The sequence below is a fragment of the Streptopelia decaocto genome (assembly GCF_964273445.1).
Source record: "Streptopelia decaocto genome assembly, chromosome: 21".
Classification (NCBI taxonomy): domain Eukaryota; kingdom Metazoa; phylum Chordata; class Aves; order Columbiformes; family Columbidae; genus Streptopelia; species Streptopelia decaocto.
Genome location: NC_138676.1, coordinates 5,451,055 through 5,466,919, shown reverse-complemented (window position 1 = coordinate 5,466,919; position 15,865 = coordinate 5,451,055). Strand labels below are relative to the sequence as shown.

Below are 15,865 nucleotides of genomic sequence, written 5' to 3'. Positions count from 1 at the left end.
TTTTCCTTCCTTGCAAGCTTTTTCTACTCCAGCATTTTCCTCCTTGCAAGCTTTTCCTCCTCGCAATATTTTTCCTCCATGCAAAGCTTTTTCCTCAGCTTCCTCGCAACTTTTCCCTCCTTTTCCTTTCCCTCTCACTGCTGAGATTTAGGAGCAAACACTGTGGGAGGGCACACCCCCAAAAGCCACCATCTCTCCTCGAGAACCCTTCCCTCTCCTTTGTTCCTCCACACCACGGTGTTTCGCAGCAAGGCTCATTTTTAATTTTCTTTTTTTTTTCTCTATTTAATTCTCCTGCCCCGTAATCCCATCGCCTTGTCACGCTTCCCCGGGAAGCGAAGCCGCTCCGAACAAAGCCCCCGGCGCATCCCGCGCTCCCCGAGGGGGTTTGTGCAGCTGCGCCCGGGAGCGTGACCGATCGGGAATGAGCCTTCGGATGCCGCTGGGACAGGGAGCTTTTCATCCGCCCGTGGGAGCCGGCACCAGTTTGGGGTGAGTCCAGTGGGACCCCACTGTGGTTTGGGGAGGGGGAAGGTGGTGGGTACAAAACTTGGGGTGGGGGATTCTCCCCATCACCATGGAGCATCCAGCAGGTTCCTTGTCATGGTCCCCACCAGGTACCTTGTCCTGCTCTGTCCCCAGCAGGTATCTCATCCTGGTCCCCATCACTCCAGAAGGTTCCTCGCCATGGTCCCAATCACCTCATGCCCAGCAGGTACCTCGTCCCAGTTACCATTTTCCTGTCCCCAGTAGGTACCTCGTTCAGGTCCCATCACAGCATCCCTATCCCCATCAGGTGCTTTTCCCAGCTGCCATCACCTTGTCCCCATCCTCATCACCCCATCCCAGTCCCCATTACCTTGTTCCCATCCCCAGCAGGTACCTCGTCCTGGTCCCCATCACCCTGTCCCCAACAGGTATCTTGTCCAGGTCCCATCACCCCATCCCAGTCCCCATCACCTTGTTCCCATGCCCAGCAGGTTCCTCGTCCCAGTTACCATTGTCCTGTCCCCAGCAGGTACCTTGTCCTGGTCCCCATCACCCTGTCCCCAACAGGTACTTTGTCCAGGTCCCATCACCCCATCCCTGTCCCCATCAAGTGCTTTGTCCTAGTCCCCATCATCTTGTCCCCATCACCCCATCCCAGTCCACATCTGGTACCTCGTCCCAGTCCCCATCACCTTGTCCCCATCACCCCATCCCAGTCCCCATCACCTTGTCCCCACCCCTAGCAGGTACCTCGTCCCAGTTACTGTTGTTCTGTCCCCGACAGGTACCTCTTCCTGGTCTCATCACCCCATCCCTGTCCTCATCAGGTGCTTTGTCCCAGTCCCCATCACCGTGTCCCCATCCCCAGCAGCTACCTCATCCCAGTCCCCAGTGGGTACCTCACCCTGGTCCCCGTCACCCTGTCCTGTCCCCAGCAGACACCTCATGTCCCCATCCCACTCCCTCATTGCCCATCAACACCCAAGGTTCTCTGGGGAGGGAATGTTTCTGGGGTCCCTGCTGGGAAGGGGACAGCAGGTACCTGATGTCCCCCTACCCTTGATGGTGGTGGTGGCATTGGGTGACATCAGCTCCCGAGCATCCTCTGCGGTGCAGCAGACACTTGTGTGAGTGGCGAAACTGAGGCACGGAGGAGGAACCGGGAGCTGGTGGCAAGTCATACAGGGGCAAAGGCTGGAGGGTTGTTAGGCTGGAGCACACATGTCACCTGGGAAGAGAAAATGAAGATGCAGATGATGAGAAGAGAGAAGAAAAGACAACAGAAGGAGAGGAAAAGAGGAGGAGAAGGACAAGGAGAGGAAGATGAGAAGGAGGAGGAAGACAAGGAGAAGGACACGGAGGAGAAGAACAGGAGGGGAGAGAGAAGGAGGAGGAAGAGAGAGAGGAGGAGGAGGAGAGGAGGAAGAGAAGAAAAAGGAGAGAAGGAGGAGGAGAAGAATAAAGAGAGGAGGAGGAGGAAGAGAAGAGCTCTTGGTTCCAGAGAAGACTTATCTCCCCGTGAGCTTTGCCAACCCATCACCTCAGTGCTTGGACAGGGTTTTTTTGTTAGTTTATTTTTCCCCTGGTGAAAAGTGCCTTTTTTGACCCAAACACACGTTTTCATAAAGAAGGTTTATTTTGGCTGAAAGCTTCTTTTTTTAAAAAAAAATCCTTATTAAAAAAAAAAAAAAAGAGCATGGCTGGTGGGAAGGGTCATTTCTGTAAAAGGGTTTTTTTCTTGACAAAAAAAACATCGATTTTGGCTTGTTTTCATCAGCAATAGCTCAGCAAGAGGCTTTGGGAGTGAATCATTCCCAAAAATCCCCTGTCCCGTGCCGTGCCTGGTCCTGCCCGGCTTCATCATCTCCCCCTGCAGCAAACGCCCAGCGACGACAACAACAGAAAAATAGAATTATTAGGAAATACTCTTCTTGTTTCTTAATTTTTTTTTTTACATTGCCAACTCCAAAAGGAGCTGGCACCTGCTGGGGGTGGGACAGAGCTCACTGGACCCCCATGGTAGGTTCTGGGCGTGACAAGACGTCTTCATGGTCCTCAAACCAAGGTTGTAGGTTCCTCGTTTCCATCCGTATCTCTCAAGGACCTCAAACTGATGTCGTAGGTTCCTTGTTTCCATCCGTATCTCTAAAGGACCTCAGATCGATGCTGTAGGTTCCTCGTTTCCATCCGTATCTCTAAAGGACCTCAAACTGATGTTTTATGTTTCCTCGTTTCCATCTGTAACTCCTGAAGACCTCAAACCAACATTGTAGGCTCCTCGTTTCCATCCATATCTCTCAAGGACCTCAAACTGACGTTGTAGGTTCCTTGTTTCCATCCATACCTCCTGAGGGACTTCAAACCAATGTTGTCGGTTCCTCATTTCCATCTCTACCTCCTGAAGGAGGTGGGAGAACCGGAGCCGGGCGGAGGGGCCGGAGCCCCTTCCAAATTGACACCATCTGGGCCCAGTAAATGGGTCTTTCATGCTGGGCCAGTTGCCATAGGAGCAAACACGCAGGAAATATCCCAGATAACTGGAATCGCGGCAAAAACAGATGTTTTGGATAAAAACCCGGCAGAAAATCGCCCTGTTTAACCCCTCCGAGGTTTTACCTATGCAAGTTTAACCCCTTTCCGTGCACGCACAGGGTGGGGAAACTGAGGCACATCAGCCCCTCGTCACCCAGGGGAGGGGAAGCCAAAGGGTTTCTTGCTACGAGGCGCAATTGCTGGTGGATCCTCAGTATCGTCTCCTCCTCCTCCTCCCCGGAGCCGCTTATCAAGCCGGACGTCTGGATGCAAGGCCGCGCGCTCTCTCCGCGAGCATTTCGCTTTGATTTGCCAAGGAATTTGCTTTGCTTTTCCTTTTTTTCCCCCTTTTTTTTCTTTCTTTCTGCAGCCTCGGCTGAACCTTATCGCATCTGGTGAGCAGCGGGCCCCCGGCGCTCCCCCTGGCCGCCCTCCAAGCGCTGAACACGAAGCCACCAGCCGAGCCGCCGCAGCGCCTCACAGGGCCCAACGAACCCACGGGCCCTGGGGAAGGGGAAACTGAGGCAGGGAAGGACTGAAGAGCTGCTGCAGGTGTGCGTGGCTCCTGCAAGGTGGCTTTGTGCATCGCCATGCGTCGCGAGCATCCCCGCGTGTTGCAAGAGTCCTTGTGTGCTGCAAAAGTACCTGCGTGCGGCAAACATCCTCCTGTGCTGCAAACGTCCCTGTGAGCTGCGAACATCCCTGTGAGCTGCGAACATCCCTGTGAGCTGCAAACATCCCTGTGAGCTGCAAATATCCCTGCACTCTACAAACATCCCTATGTGCTGCAAACATCCCTATGTGCTGCAAATATCCCTGTGAGCTGCAAACATCCCTGTGAGCTGCAAATATCCCTGTGAGCTGCAAATATCCCTGCACTCTACAAACATCCCTGTGAGCTGCAAATACCCCTGTGAGCTGCAAACATCCCTGTGAGCTGCAAATATCCCTGCACTCTGCAAACATCCCTGTGAGCTGCAAATATCCCTGCACTCTGCAAACATCCCTGTGAGCTGCAAATATCCCTGTGAGCTGCAAATATCCCTGCACTCTGCAAACATCCCTGTGTGCTGCAAACATCCCTGTGCTGCAAACTTCCCTGCGCTCTGCAAACATCCCTGTGCTTCGCAAACATCCCTATGCGTTGCAAAAATCCTTGCGTGCTGCAAACATCCCTGTGAGCTGCAAAAATCTTTGCATGTAGCAGAACACCTCATGCATTACAAACATCCCTGCACTCTGCAAACATCCCTGTGTGCTGCAAACACCTTCACTCCCTGCAAACAAAGCCTGAGTCAGGGCACCCATGGGTGCTGGGCCTAATTTTGGAGAGCAGGACGTGTGCAGAGGAAGCATCGCGCCCATTGGGTGCAGGCAGGACCGGAATGAGGGAATTTGGGACCAAAACCACGGGGTGATAATGTCCGGGAGACACTCTGGCCGACCTGGGATTTCTCCTGGTGCCGTGGTGTAAATACGGCTGACGGGAGGAATGTGCGAGCGCAGAGGAGAAATCCCTTTCTCTTTAACTTTTTCATTCCTTTGCAGTGCATCTCCCTGGCCAACAAGCGCTGGAAAATCCACACCAGCTTCACTGGGCCCGTGACAAGGCACCGAAACAGCTTCTCAGCCCTCAAAGCAAAGCACGGTAGATACAATTTTTAATTTTTCCCCATTTTTTTGCTACGTTTTCCAGCAGGATACAGTCCTCGCACACCAGTCCCTTTGCCCAGGGGTGCTGAGCCCTACGAGATGATGCTCAATCAAGGAGGGAGCAAAAAAGTGAGCTAAAACTCTCCAGGATGATGCAAAAAGACGCATTTTCTGTTGTCAACCCCCTCCCTTTCCCCCTCTCCCCAGCCCCAAAATCCCAGCAGAGGCCAAACAACGCTCAAAAGCTGCTTAAAGGTTCAATTCCCCTCTCCCAGGGGGGTATTTTTTCCCCTTTTCGGGCTAATTTTGCTTTCCCCCCCCAATACTCAGCTTGCTCCGCACCTGCGGGTTGCGAAGCAGCAGGATTTTGGATTTTTTGTGGGGGGTGCTTTGGTTTTTTTAAGGGATTTGGGGCTTTTTTTGAGGACATTTTTGGGATTTTGGGGTCTGCTCTGGGCCGGCAAGAGCAGCATATTCTCCCCACCCTGCCCAAGAATGTTTCTGCCGATATTAAACCCGACCCGGAGGCATTTGGAAGGAGCCGACTTCCTCGCCAAAAAAATGACCTCAGCCTGATGCTTTTTTTTACCTTTTTAAAGCATTTTTCTCCTTCTCTTGCCTGCCGGGCGAGAGGCACCGCTGGGGCCTCCGGAGCCGCCATGCCAAACCCCCCCAATTTTGAGGGATATTCCAGTTTTAACAGGCAAATTCCAAGTTTTGACCTGCAAGCCAGTATCCAAGGACCAAACCTGCTGCAAAAATCCACCTCTGGGCACTCAACTCGTGTCCCCAATGAAATAAAAATGGGGGAAAAAGCCCGAATAAAAGTACGACAGTGCCCGCGATGTTTTCTGGAAGGGCTTTTCGCAGGAGTTTCCTTCGCAGACTCCTCTGCATTTTTGCTTTTATTAACGTGGCGGCTTTCCCGATGGTTTCGTGAGAGCTAAAAGTGTCTCCTGAACCAAAGCTCCGGCCCCTCCACAGTGGGAAACGATGAGGAGGAAGGAGGGAGATGCCAATTTAGAAGGGGAAACGCAGGATTTGGGGCTTTGCGGGTGGAATTGCTCCCGCTTTGGGGTGTTCTAATTCATATTTGCTGTCTTGGAGACACCAAACTGAGTGGGACAGTTCAGAAAATATTCCTGCAAGATGCAAAGCCTGGCCCCAAAAGGCTGATTTTAGTAGGAAAATGCTGATTTTGCCCTTAAAAAAACAGATGGGGAAATGTATCTGGCATTTTTCTCTGTTCAAAGTGACTCTATAAGCTCAGCCCAAGGTTCTTAATTGCAATTAAAATCATTTCGAGGCCAGGTTGTCCTGCATCTCCAGCCCATATCTGCAGCCTAAGTCCTGTACCTGCGACCTAAAAGCTGCCCATGCGGCCTATGTCCTGCCACTGTGGCCTAAATCCTGCCTCTGCGGCCTAAAACTTCCCTCTCACATTCCTCCTGCAGCCTAAATCCTGCCCCTGAACCCCAAATCTTGCTCCTGAACCCCAAATCTGCATCTTCCACGTCCTAAAGCCTCCATCCCAAACCCACACCCTAAGCCCGTCCCACACCTTCCAGCCCGAATCCCGCAGCCGGGACGCGGCCAAAACAACCCGCACCACGAATTCGCGACAAGGCAGGGGGGAGAAAAAGCCTCCCCCGGTTGTCGATGTTGGTTTAAGGCATTTTCCACGCCGGTGCCTCTCTGAGAGCCCCTTGTCCCCAGCGGGGCTGCACAGCGGCCGCTTTTTACCTGGAGAGATTTTTAAATAAGCCTTTTATCCCCCCAAAATTCCCCCAAAAGCAGAAAATAATCCTCCTCCCCCCAAAAACAAATTACGTCCAGCTTCACGCCCCCCAAAAAACATTAATTCCCAAAGCGTTTTCTATTCCAAAAGCTTTTCTGATTTTTTTTTTTTTACCCTTAGAAATATAAATTCCTGGGGGGAGTGAACCAGAAAACCCGTATTCAGCTTAATTATCCCCCCCGGCCGCAATCTGTGATCTCCGGGACAATTAAAAAGCTGCTTAATCCCGCTTGAAAAGCAAACAAGGTCAGAGGCGGCGTCTTCCTGCTTCCCCCTCGCCCGCTGCCGGGGTCTCGCTCGATATAAATATGCAATTAAAAAATCGCCGCTAATTGCTGCACTGGAGGGGGGTTCCCACCATCAAAAAAAACCCAAGCTGTGGAAAGGGAAAACAGGTAAAAAGAGAGTTTTTTACCCCAATAATTAAACTTTGATGCAGGTTTAGGGAGAAATTGTGAAGATGTCTCAACGTTTGCACCTCTGGGGTGGGTTTTTTTGGGGGGATGCTCTTTTTTTTGGGGGGAAGGGGTTAATCCCCGGCTCTCCTCTCTCGCTCCAGTGCTAACAACCCCTGGCAGCTCCTGGCTCGTTAGCCCGTTGGAAAAGCAATTAAGAAAGGTTGGAAAATGAGGGCGACAAGGCGGGAAGCCGGGGGGGGGGGGTCAGCCCCCAAATCCTGGGGGGTGTAACAGGTTTCAAGCTGCACGTCTCAGCAGAGATGTCGGAGCAGGAGTTCAGCTGGCTGAGCAACGCTGCGCCATCAGTAGGCTTCAGAGTGAACGCCATCAGTAGGTTTCAGAGTGAACAACAACAACAACAAATTTCGTTTTATTCCCCCCAGGGTTTTATTGAACCTTTAAAATCTGAAGCGTGCAGTTGGTCGCCTTTGCAGCAGAGGAGGAGGAGGAGGAGGAGGAGGAGGAGGAAGGTGTGAGGCTCAGGTTGGGGGCAGCCAGAGCTTCTGGGTGCTGACGATGTCGCTGAGCTTGCCCTTGATCTTCAGGAAATGGCGCTTGAACTCCAGCCCGTCGCCCTGTGCGGGGGAGGGGGCGATGTGCCCTGTGCCTGCTGGCCTTGCACCCCCTGGCACCACTTTGCACACACCTTACACAGGCTTGTAACCACCCTGCACCGCCACGCACCCCCTTGCACCACCTTCCACTACCTTACATTCTTGCATCAACCTTGCACACACCTTGCATGGTCTTGTAACCACCTTACACTCTTGCACCCACGTTGCAAAGTCTTGTAACCACCTTGCACCACCTTGGACCGCTTTGCAACCACCTTGCACGGTCTTGTAATCACCTTGCACCCCCTGGAACTCTTGTACCCGCTTTGTACCACCTTGCACTCCCTTGCACTGTCATGCAACTACTTTGCACAGTCTTTTAACCACCCTTGCACCACCTTGCATCACTTTGCACCCCCTTACACTGTCTTGTAACCCCTGTGTACCCCTTTGCACACACCTTTCACCCCGCTGCAAACTCTGCACTACCTTGCACACACTTTGCACTCCCTTGCACATACTTTGCACACACTTTGCACCACCTTGTACATACCTTGCACTGCTTTGTACCACTTTGCACAACCTTGCACCCCCTTGCACAGTTTCCACCTGCTTGTACCACCTTACATCAACCTTGCAAACAACTTGCACATACTTTGCACTGCCATGCTCCCCCTTGCACACACTTTGCACCCCCTTGCAACCACCTTGAACCAACCTTGTAACCACAGTGCACACACTTTGCACCAACCTTGCATCATCTTGCACAGCCTTGCAACCACCTTGCACCGCTTTCCACCCACCTTGCACCCCCTTGCAGACACTTTGCACACTCTTGTAACCACCTACACCCAGCTTGCACCACTTTGCACACCCTTGCACGCCCCCCGCTCACCTTGGAGAGGCGGAAATCCAGCAGGACCCTGCTCTCCATCTCCACCAGGTTCACCTTGAAGATCAGCTTGTTGTTCCTCCGGTCCGTGGTCGACACGGTGACCTGCGCGTCGCACCAAACCAGGTAAACACCCCAAAATTATCCACAGACACCCCAACATGGGGAGAATTACCCCCAAATTTTGCTCCTACCTGGTTGGCGCAGCTTTTCTTCCAGCCGTACCCCATCTTCTCACAAACCTCCTGCAGGGCGCGGTACGAACCGTCGGCGTCCAGTTTGGTGAAGAAACGCGTCATCCTCTTCACCAGCCGCTGCCACGGGCTCTGCCACCCCAAAACACCCCCAAAAAGTTACAAACCCACCCAAAAATTACAACCCCCGGCTTTGCAAAATCCCAGATTGAAGAGAAAATCTTGCAAAGCTGCACCCCCTGATGGCAAATGCTGCGAGTTGCAGCGCCCGGGTCGCAAATTTGCATTCGAAATATGGCAAAGTTGCACCCCAAATGCTTTAAATACCGCAAAGGCATGTCCCAAATATTGCAACATCACTCCTTAATATTATAAATATGGCAAAGTTGCTTTTAACTGTCATAAATACTGCAAATTTGCTGCTTAATCTTATATATATATAATGCAAATTGCATTATTATTATATATTATAAATAGTGCGAAGTTCGGTCCCGATATTGCAAAGCTGCACCCAAATCCCGCAGGGTCGCACCCGCACTTTGCAAATCCTGCAAGTTTGCACCCAAACCTCAGGAAGTTGGGTCCTGACACTGAAAATATCACAAAGTTACACCCCAAATACTACAAAGTTGCACCCAGAGATGATAAATGTTGCAAAGCTGCATCCTCAATGTTGCAAAGTTGCACCTTGGTATTACAACCGCTGCAAAGCTGCACCCTAAATGCTGCAAACTTGCACCCGGAGATGATAAATATTGCAAAGCTGCATCCTTGATATTGTGAAGTTGCTCCCTAATATTAAACATCCTGCAAAGCTGCACCCCAAATATTGAAAGTTGCTCCCCAAATATCGCAAAGTTGCACCCTGGTTTTATAAACGCTGCAAAGCTGTACCCTGAACTTTGCTAAGTTGCGTCTTGATACTAAAAGTCCTGCAAAGCTGCACCCCAAATATTGCAAAGCTGCATTTCGAGATTGCCAAACCCTGCAGAGCTGCATCCCCGATATTGCAAAGTTCCTGCCTAATATTATACATCCTGAAAAGCTGCACCCCAAATATTGAGAAGTCACACCCCAGATATTGCAAATTGCTCCCCAAATATTGAGAAGTCGCACCCCAGATATTGCAAATTGCACCCCAGATATTGCCAAGTTGTGTTCAGAGATGCCGAACCCTGCAAAGCTGCATCCCCAATATTGCAAAGTTCCTCCTTAATATTACACATCCTGCAAAGCTGCATCCCAGATATTGAGAAGTTGCACCCCAGATATTGCAAAGTTCCTCCTTAATATTAAACATCCTGCAAAGCTGCATCCCAAATATTGAGAAGTTGCACCCCAGATATTGGAAATTGCTCCCCAAATATTGCAAGGCTGCACCCCAGACATTGCAAAGCCGCCTCCCCAATATTGCAAATTTGAATCTTGATATTATGAACCCTGCAAAGCTGCACCCCAAATATTGAGAAGTTGCACCCCAGATACTGCAAATTGCTCCCCAAATATTGAGAAGTCGCACCCCAGACATTGCAAATTGCACCCCAGATATTGCCAAGTTGCGTTCAGAGATGCCGAACCTTGCAAAGCTGCATCCCCAATATTGAGAAGTTGCACCCCAGATATTGCAAATTGCTCCCCAAATATTGAGAAGTCGCACCCCAGATATTGTAAATTGCTCCCCAGATATTGCCAAGTTGCGTTCAGAGATGCCGAACCTTGCAAAGCTGCATCCCCAATATTGAGAAGTTGCACCCCAGATATTGCAAATTGCTCCCCAAACATTGCAAAGCTGCACCCCAGACATTGCAAAGCTGCCTCCCCAACACTGCAAATTTGAATCTTGATATTATGAACCCTGCAAAGCTGCACCCCAAATTCCCACGAGCTGCACCTGTGAGGAGCCGGGGGTGCCGAGCAGCTGGCTGTTGAGCAGCATGTGCTCGGGGCAGGCGGGCTGCGAGAAGCTGATCCCCTGCACCAGCTTGTCGATGGCGGCGGCTCCGCTGTCCCACGGCGTCCCGCCCGTGCCGGGCTCCGGCTGCGACGTGGAGTAGCCGGCGCGGTCCTCGCTGCGGTGGAGGGGACGGGGATGTTGTGGGGTGGTGAAAATGGGGGGGTGTGCGTGGGTTCTACAGACTAAGTGGTGAAAACACAGGGAGAGCAGCGCAGCGTGTAAAGGATCGCAGCATGCACAGAAGCGCAAAGTGCAAAGGATTCCAAAGTGCAAAGGATTCCAAAGTGCAAAGGATTCCAAAGTGCAAAGGATTCCAAAGTGCAAAGGATTCCAAAGTGCAAAGGATTCCAAAGTGCAAAGGATTCCAAAGTGCAAAGGATTCCAAAGTGCAAAGGATTCCAAAGTGCAAAGGATTCCAAAGTGCAAAGGATTCCAAAGTGCAAAGGATTCCAAAGTGCAAAGGATTCCAAAGTGCAAAGGATTCCAAAGTGCAAAGGATTCCAAAGTGCAAAGGATTCCAAAGTGCAAAGGATTCCAAAGTGCAAAGGATTCCAAAGTGCAAAGGATTCCAAAGTGCAAAGGATTCCAAAGTGCAAAGGATTCCAAAGGGTAAGGAACTGCAACATGTAAAAGCCTTTGATGCGCAAAGAACTGCAATGCCCTGCAGGGTGCAAAGCTCTGCAACCCGCAAAGAATTGCGAAGCGCAAAGCCCTGTGGGGTGCAAAGAACTGCAGAGCGCAAACTGCAAAGCACAAAAACTGCAAAGTGCAGCAGCCTTCATCATGCAAAGAACTGCAAAGTGCAAAGAACTGCAAAACGCAAAAGCCTTTGACACGCAAAGAACTGCAAAGTGCAAAGTCCTACGGGGTGTAAAGCTCTGCAACATGCAGAGAACTGCAGAGAACTGCAGAGTGCAACCGACTTCATCATGCAAAGAACTGCAAAGTGCAAAGCCTTGTGTCGTGCAAAGCCCTGCAACGTGCAAAGCCCTGCACGATGCAGAGGCACAGGGACGCGCACGAGCCTCAGCAAACAAAGGGACGTGGTGGCCGCTCACCCCAGCGCACTCTTCACCGGCGAGAAGTCCGTGTCGGAGCGGACGTGCTTGGAGAAGCCACCGGGAGAGTCACCTACGCCACCCGAGGAGCCGCGGGGCCGCTTGACGCCTGCGAGGGGCCAAATCACCGCGTCACCCCCAAATTTCAGGGGCGGGCGGCGCTTTCCCCGGCGTCCTTACCCTTTTTGAGCGGGCGGCTGAACCAGCGGTCCTTCTTGATGTCGGGGATGGTGATCCGCGCCGCCGGGCTCTCCGTCAGGATCTTGTGCAGCAGCGCTGGGGACACGGAGGGGACACGCGGTGACGATCGGGGGGGACGTCGCGCGGCGCCGCCCGCCGGGTGCTTACCTAGAGGCGCCGAGTGGATCTTCTTCCAGGGCGGGAGGTAAGTCTTGCGCTCCTTCCAGTCGCTGTACTCCTGGCAGCTGTCGCTGGGCTGGTCCCAGGGCAGCTCTGCCCGGGGAGGGGGAACAAAGCGCCGTTTGGAAAGGGGCGACACGCAAAGGCGGGGGTTGCCATGCGCAAAGATACTGCAACGTGCACAAGATATTGCAGTGTGCACTACTCTTGCAGCATGCAAAAGTTGTGCAATGTGCAAATGCCCCACAGCGTGCAAAAGATACTGCCACGTGCAAAAGATACTGCAACGTGCAAAAGATACTGCAACGTGCAAATGCCCCACAGTGTGCAAGTCTTGCAATGGGCAAAAATATTGCGACGTGCAAAAGTCTTGCAGCATGCAAAAGTCATGCAATGTGCAAATGCCCCACAGCGTGCAAATGTCTTGCAATGTGCAAAAGATATTGCAACGTGCAAAAGCTATTGTAACGTGCAAAAGATATTGTAACGTGCAAAAGCCCCACAGCGTGCAAAAGTCTTGCAATGGGCAAAAGTCTTACAATGTGCAAAGCCCCAGAGCGTGCAAACGCTCTGCAAGGTGCAAGTGCCCCGTGGTGTGCAAAAGTATTGCAAGGTGCAAGTCTTGCAGTGTGCAAATGTCTTGAAATGTGCAGATGCCCCATGGCGTGCAAAAGTCTTGCCAGGTGCAGAAGCCCTGCAGCGTGCAAACACACTGCAGCGTGCAAAAAGCTTGCAAGGGGCAAGTCTTGCAATGTGCAAAAGCCTTGCAGCATGCAAAAGTCTTCCAACGTGCACTAATCTTGCAACATGCACAAGCCCTGCAGCGTGCAAACACACTGCAGTGCGCAAAAGTCTCGCAACGTGCAACATTTTTGCAAGGTGCAAAGCCCCGGGGTGCTTTTCCTTGAGCTCCTTGCGCATCCCCCCCAGTGTGCGCTCTATAGGTCCGGCTATAGGCCCCACCTCCGGCCAGCATGGCGGTGAGCACCACGCCGCACGCCCAGACGTCCACGGGCTCGGCGCGGAACTCGTGGCGCCGCAGCAGCTCGGGCGCCACGTAGGGCAGCGTCCCGCACATCTTGTTGAGCCGCCGCTCCCGCCCGTTGTGCTTGAACACGGTGGCCAGGCCGAAATCCGAGATCTTCAGGTTGTCTGAGCCGCGAAACTCCAATTAAAAACCCAAATTGAGATTAAAAATTAAATGGGGAGGGGGGAGGGAGGTGGTGTCCGCCCACCTCGCTCGTCCAGCAGCAGGTTCTCGGGTTTGAGGTCACGGTGGGTGATGCCGATGCCGTGCAGATAAACCTGCCGAGGAAGACGAGGGTCGAGCTGATGTAGGAACCGGCGTCACAGAATTTTAGGGAATGGAAGGGACCCCAAAAGATCATCTCACCACCCCGGCGATGAGCTGCTGGAAGAACCGCTGCGCCTCCGGCTCCGGCATCCCGATGTCCGGCTCTGCGCCGGGGGGATAAATAGATCAAAACCCCACTTTTAACCATTTACACGTTAACTTTCGGTATGAATGAACTGGTGGCGGGTACCGATGCGGTCAAAGAGCTCCCCGCCGCTGCAGTACTCCAGGAACAGGTACTGGGTGTCGCCTTCGCGCCGGTGCCCGTAGAACTTGACGACGTTGTCGTGGTTGAGCATCTTGTTGATGCAAATCTCCTTCTTGACGTTCTCGGGGCAGTCGGCCGCGCGCTTCATGTCCACGATCTTCACGGCCACAGCCTCGCCCGTGCGGCGGTTCAGCGCCAGCTGGACCCTGCGGACACCCAGACGCCGTGGGGGCCACCGGGTGGGCGAGTGGTGGCCACATAAGGGGCAAACGGTGGGCAAGTGCAGGGCAAGCAATGGGCAAACGCGGGGCGTGCGGTGGGTAAACTGCACCACGTAGGGGGCATGTGATGGGCAAGCAGTGAACAAACAGTGGCCACATAAGTGGCAAACAGCGGCCAAAACAAGACATGCAATGGGGAAGCAGTGGCCAAACGCAGGGCACCAAGTGGCCACATAATAGGCATGCAAAATAGTGGTCACACAGCAGACACATAAGGGGCAAACAGTGGCCAAACGCAGGGCAAGCAATGGGCAAACAGCAGCCAGATGAGGGCCAAGCAGTGGCCAAGCAGCAGGGAAACAGTGGCCACATAAGTGGCAAACAGCGGCCAAAGACAAGACATGCAATGGGCAAGCAGTGGCCAAACACAGGGCACCAAGTGGCCACATAATGTGCATGCAAAATAGTGGCCACATAGCAGACACACAAGGGACAAACAGTGGCCAAACGCAGGGCAAGCAGTGACCAGATACGGGCAAGCAATGGTAAAGTAGTAGCCACACAGCAGGTGCATAAGGGGCAAGCAGTGGGCAAGCAGTAGCCAAACACAGGGCAAGCAATGGGCAAACAGTGGCCAGATAAGGGGCACACGATGGGCAAGCAGTGGGCAAATAGCAGGTAAACAGTGGTCACATAAGGGACAAACAGTGGTCAAACACAGGACATGCAATGAGCAAACAGCGGGTGCATAAGGGGCACGCAATGGCCAAGCAGTGGGCCAGTAGTGGCCATGCAACAGGGACATAGGGGGCAAGCAGTGGCCATGCAACAGGGCACATGGTGGCCACATAACGGGCACGCAATGGGCAAACAGTGCCCACACAGTAGACGCATAAGAAGCAACCAGTGGCCAAGCGGTTGGCGAACAGCACCCAAACACAGGGCACACAGTGGCCACACAGTGGCCAAACAGTGGGCACAGAAGGGCCAAGCAGTGGCCAAACATCGGGCAAGTAGTGGCCACGTAAGGGGCCGCCGATGGGCAAGCAGTGAGTACAGAAGGGGCAAGCAACAGCCAAGCAAACAGTGGCCACATAAGGGGCAAGGAATAGTCAAGCAGTGGCCACACAGCAGGCACATCAGTGGCCAGACAGTGGGCAAACAGTGGGCACATAAAGGGCACATAGTGGCCAAGTAGCGGGCAAACAGTGCCCAGACAAGGGGCACACAATGGGCAAGCAGCGGGCAAACAGTAACCATATAAGGGATAAACAGTGGTCAAACACAGGGCAAGCAATAGGCAAACAGTAGCCAAACATGGGGCACACAGCGGCCAAGCAGTAGCCACATAAGGGGCAAACAGTGGGCAAGCAGTGGGCAGACAGTGGCCACATAAAGGATAAACAGTGGCCAAGCACAGGACATGCAATGGGCAACCAGTGGCCAGATAAGGGCCAACAACAGCCAAGCAGTGGCCCAACAACGGGCACATAAAGGGCAAGCAACAGCCAAGCAAACAGTGGCCAAACACGGGGCACACGGTGACCAAGCAGTGGGCAAGTAGTAGCCACATAAGGGGCAGACGATGGGCAAGCAGTGGCCAAACCCACGGCAAGCAGTGGACACCCCCATGTCCCCCAACCCGGGTCCCGCCGCACTCACTCCCCGTAGGCGCCTTCTCCGAGCGTCTGCACCAGGTCCCAATCCTCCACGAACGGCACCGCCATCCCCGGCCCCGCTCCGGCCTCCGGTACCGGCACCGCCGCCGCTCCCGCCGCGCTACTGTTTCCCGCCGGCGCCACAATCCACGCCCTGCGCGCGCAGCGCGACGCGCCACGCCTCCTCCTGACCACGCCCCCAGCCCTTTGAGTCCCGCCGCCCTGACCACGCCCCCAGTCACCCTGGCCACGCCCCAGCCCCTGAGTCCCACCGCCCTGACCACGCCCCTAGTCACCGTGGCCACGCCCCAGCTCCTGAGTCCCGCAGCCCTGACCACGCCCCCAGCCACGCCCCTTCCTAACCCCATTCACTCCATTACTTCAGCCAACCCGATTAAAAACCCGTAAAACTCCTCCCGAAATCCCTCCCCAAAACCACGCGAGATGAAAACAACACCCTCAGAATTTAGGTAAAAAACCCA

At 53.3% G+C, this 15,865-nt stretch overlaps 1 protein-coding gene across 1 annotated transcript; it reads right to left on the bottom strand.

Annotated features, from left to right (window-relative positions):
• Positions 1–7,293: 7,293 nt before the first annotated feature.
• CHEK1 (checkpoint kinase 1) lies at positions 7,294–15,546 on the bottom strand. Its single transcript, XM_082070298.1, has 12 exons — positions 15,388–15,546; positions 13,487–13,710; positions 13,336–13,400; positions 13,178–13,247; positions 12,906–13,094; positions 11,931–12,035; positions 11,763–11,858; positions 11,583–11,691; positions 10,462–10,639; positions 8,571–8,702; positions 8,380–8,481; positions 7,294–7,505 (listed from the first exon to the last, which is right to left on the bottom strand). The coding sequence occupies exons 1-12, from the start codon at positions 15,450–15,452 to the stop codon at positions 7,410–7,412; spliced, it is 1,431 nt and encodes a 476-aa protein (XP_081926424.1). The 5' UTR covers positions 15,453–15,546; the 3' UTR covers positions 7,294–7,409.
• Between the last annotated feature and the right edge of the window lie 319 nt (positions 15,547–15,865).

What these genes read in the sequence shown, in the direction of transcription:
- CHEK1 (XM_082070298.1), bottom strand. Translation starts at nt 15,452, where the DNA reads ATGGCGGTGCCGTTCGTGGAGGATTGGGACCTGGTGCAGACGCTCGGA. An exon ending in GGAGCTCTTTGACCGCATCG is followed by an intron (nt 13,401 to 13,486) that starts GTACCCGCCACC and finishes CCCCCGGCGCAG; the next exon opens with AGCCGGACATCGGGATGCCG. An exon ending in CCTGCTGCTGGACGAGCGAG is followed by an intron (nt 13,095 to 13,177) that starts GTGGGCGGACAC and finishes TTCGCGGCTCAG; the next exon opens with ACAACCTGAAGATCTCGGAT.